Raw genomic sequence first — 2,843 nt, 5'->3', positions numbered from 1 at the left:
AGGACCGTGGTCCTGCTCTGAGCTCAACCTTAGGGAATCTCACTTGAGAAGTGAACAATCCTAGCTTCACCCATGAAGGAAGATGAGAGGGATCCAGGCACATCCTTTGCCCTGTGGAGCTCTGAGGGAGTTGGTTCTGTGGGATGCTTTCCTGAGTCTGGGCACTGCCAAACACCCACTGGCAGGTATGGAAGGAAGCTCTTGCCCACATCCTGGGAGCAGCTCAGAGCAGATTGCAGCCTGCTCTCATTTACCCTGGTCTCTCCTGGGTACTTGCTGCTAGCTGCTCTGCTGTGTCCCTTGCCAGCCCAGACTGAGATGGCCAAGTTCATGTTCCTTCTCCTGATACTGGGGGCTTTTTCTCTTGTGTTCTTCCAAGGTGAGAGTGAGTCCCTGGACGCTGAAATAGGGGTGAGGACAGGGCCTGGAGATGGCTGGGAGTAGACCTGGGATGATGGCCTGAATGGCTGGAGTAAGAGGTCAGGTCTCTCTCCTAGGTTCTCAGAGTGGTGTCAGTCACTCCCTAATGAAGAATGAGTTTGTGTGTCCTTGTGCATCTTTGTCTTTGAGTCAGCCTGCCAGTCTCCAAGTGGCAGCCAATGGGTGTTCAAGACTTTCTCTGTAGAAGCTGCCTGGCACAGTCATCTGTTGGGAAGGGGCCAGTGGAGGAGCTTGTCATTAACATCCTTTTAAAATGTCGTTTATTTGTTTGTTTATTTATATGTGTGTTGGGTTGAGGGAAGTATACCACAGTGCATGTGTGGATGTCAGAGGAGAGCTTGTGCGAATCAGTTCTTTCCTTCTACCATGTGAGTTCCAGGGATCAAACTCTGGTTGCCCGGCTTTGTAGCAATTGCCTTTACTGGGTAAGCCATTTTGCTAGCCCTTATCAAGCACGTATTATTAAACATAACTGGTACCAGGGGGTTTATATGGGCTTTAACTTTGTGAGTGTTGTGCAAGTGTGAGATGTGGATTTGATTTGTCCAATCACACCCCTTTATATCATACCTCCTAGCCTTGTTTCACATCAGCTGACAAAAAGCATGTTTTTCTTTAGTTTATTTTTTATTTATTTTTGAATTACATGTATGTGTATGAGTGTGCATGTGCATTTGTGCACATGAGTGCAGGTACCTCTAGAGCCCAGAAGAAGACGTTGGAGCCTCTGGAACTGGAGTCATAGGCAGCTGTGAGCTGCCTGACCTGAGCGCCAAGAACCAAACACAGATCCTCTGCAGGAACAGTACCTGCTCTTAACTGTCAAGCCATCTTTCCAATTCTGTTGATTCCCTTTATAAAAAGTAGCTTTTATGTGAAATAATTAACACATCACAGCTTTACCTACTAAAAGTGCAAAGGGATTTTTATGATTAATGGAATTCAGATCCACAGGTCAATGACGCCATAATCTTGAAGTCCAATGGAAACAATGTAAGGAGAGTTTCAGTCCTAGGTTATGAGAATTTTTCATCATGATGCTTCATTCCCTAACTATTCTCATCCATGTTGGTCCTAGCCCAGTTAGCTCATGTCTGTCTGGTTTTTTTCCTAGCTGAAGCAAGAATATGCATGGCCTGCAACATGTTTACGAATGGCAGATGTGTAGAAGGCAAGGGTGAATGTATCATGGAGGAAGGCGGTGCGTGCACAACCAGGGATATCTATCTTTCCAATGTCAGAGGTAATGCTTACAGGGAACCCCAGAGAGCTTTGCAAGGAAGTGGTCTTTCCTGTGGAAGAGCAGGGTTGGTGTGGGTAGCAAAGACTCTCATGCATTGAATTTCAAGTCTTGTTTTCTTATATTAAATATCAATGTTCGTTCCAGGTGGGTTTCTCTACAACTACACTGTACTGGAGTGCTCTAAACCGTGTAATCCTTCAAAGAAGAGTTATTTTCATATGAAAATTTCAAGCTTTTGTTGCCAAAGTCAAGATTTCTGTAATAGATATAAAGGAATGCTAGTGAGCAAGTATGCTAACTGATGGCCAGTGCCTTTCCCTGCTTCAATTTCCCTTGTTCACCTGCTGGATCCCCGCACGTGCTCTGCTGAGGATGGAGCCACTCATGGAACTCCTAAGCATCCTTCTTTCACTCTGTCCTGGATACTGACTCCTTCTACCATACATCAGACATCAAACATTCTCCATTCACCCTTGTTTCCTCTCTCTTCGTCGTCGTTCCCATGTGAAAATCACCACCAGTCTTGCTAGTCTTGCCTTTAGTCATTGAGTTACTCTGTCGAGCTGCCTGACTTCTAGTCCCGCTGACTTAGATACGACTGTTGAGAGAGTCTGCCCATGTGGTGGACTCCCCTTTACTCTAAGAGTTACAAGCTCCATAGAAAAACTGAGAGAAAATGCCCAATAGGTAGAGAAGTCCTAAAGTTCAGAAATAAACGAAGGCCTGAGTCAGCAAGCTGAGATAAACAGCTTTGAACACATAGCCAGGACCTCCTGGCAGCTAAGTTATGAGATCTAGGATTGTCAATGACTAGAGTAAGGACAGGGCTGCTTTGGTCAGCAAGCTGAGATAAACAGCTTTGAACACATAGCCAGGACCTCCTGGCAGCTAAGTTATGAGATCTAGGATTGTCAATGACTAGAGTAAGGACAGGGCTGCTTTGGTCACAGCAGACAGGGACAGACACACAGCAGAGTAGGTGCAGGTCCTACCATAGAAGATTGATAGGTTATGGTTGGAGAGATTGGAGGAGGACCAGTAGACAATTGCTTCTCTGTTTTCTGGAACATCTTAGGGGTATTAACAGAGTAGGCTCTGTGCAGAATTGGGATGAAACTATAGTACTGATGAATGAGAGTTCTGTGGCCAGGAAGATAAT

The 2,843-nt window shown here is 45.5% G+C and overlaps 1 protein-coding gene across 1 annotated transcript; it reads left to right on the top strand.

Moving 5' to 3' along the window:
- The first annotated feature begins 318 nt into the window (after positions 1-318).
- LOC131914578 (prostate and testis expressed protein 13-like) lies at positions 319-2,236 on the top strand. Its single transcript, XM_059267203.1, has 3 exons — positions 319-379; positions 1,556-1,684; positions 1,829-2,236. The coding sequence occupies exons 1-3, from the start codon at positions 319-321 to the stop codon at positions 1,984-1,986; spliced, it is 348 nt and encodes a 115-aa protein (XP_059123186.1). The 3' UTR covers positions 1,987-2,236.
- Positions 2,237-2,843: the final 607 nt, after the last annotated feature.

The sequence above is a fragment of the Peromyscus eremicus genome, chromosome 7 (assembly GCF_949786415.1).
Source record: "Peromyscus eremicus chromosome 7, PerEre_H2_v1, whole genome shotgun sequence".
Taxonomy (NCBI): Eukaryota; Metazoa; Chordata; class Mammalia; order Rodentia; family Cricetidae; genus Peromyscus; species Peromyscus eremicus.
The sequence above is the reverse complement of the archived record's forward strand: the minus strand, read 5'-3'. Positions and strand labels throughout refer to the sequence as shown.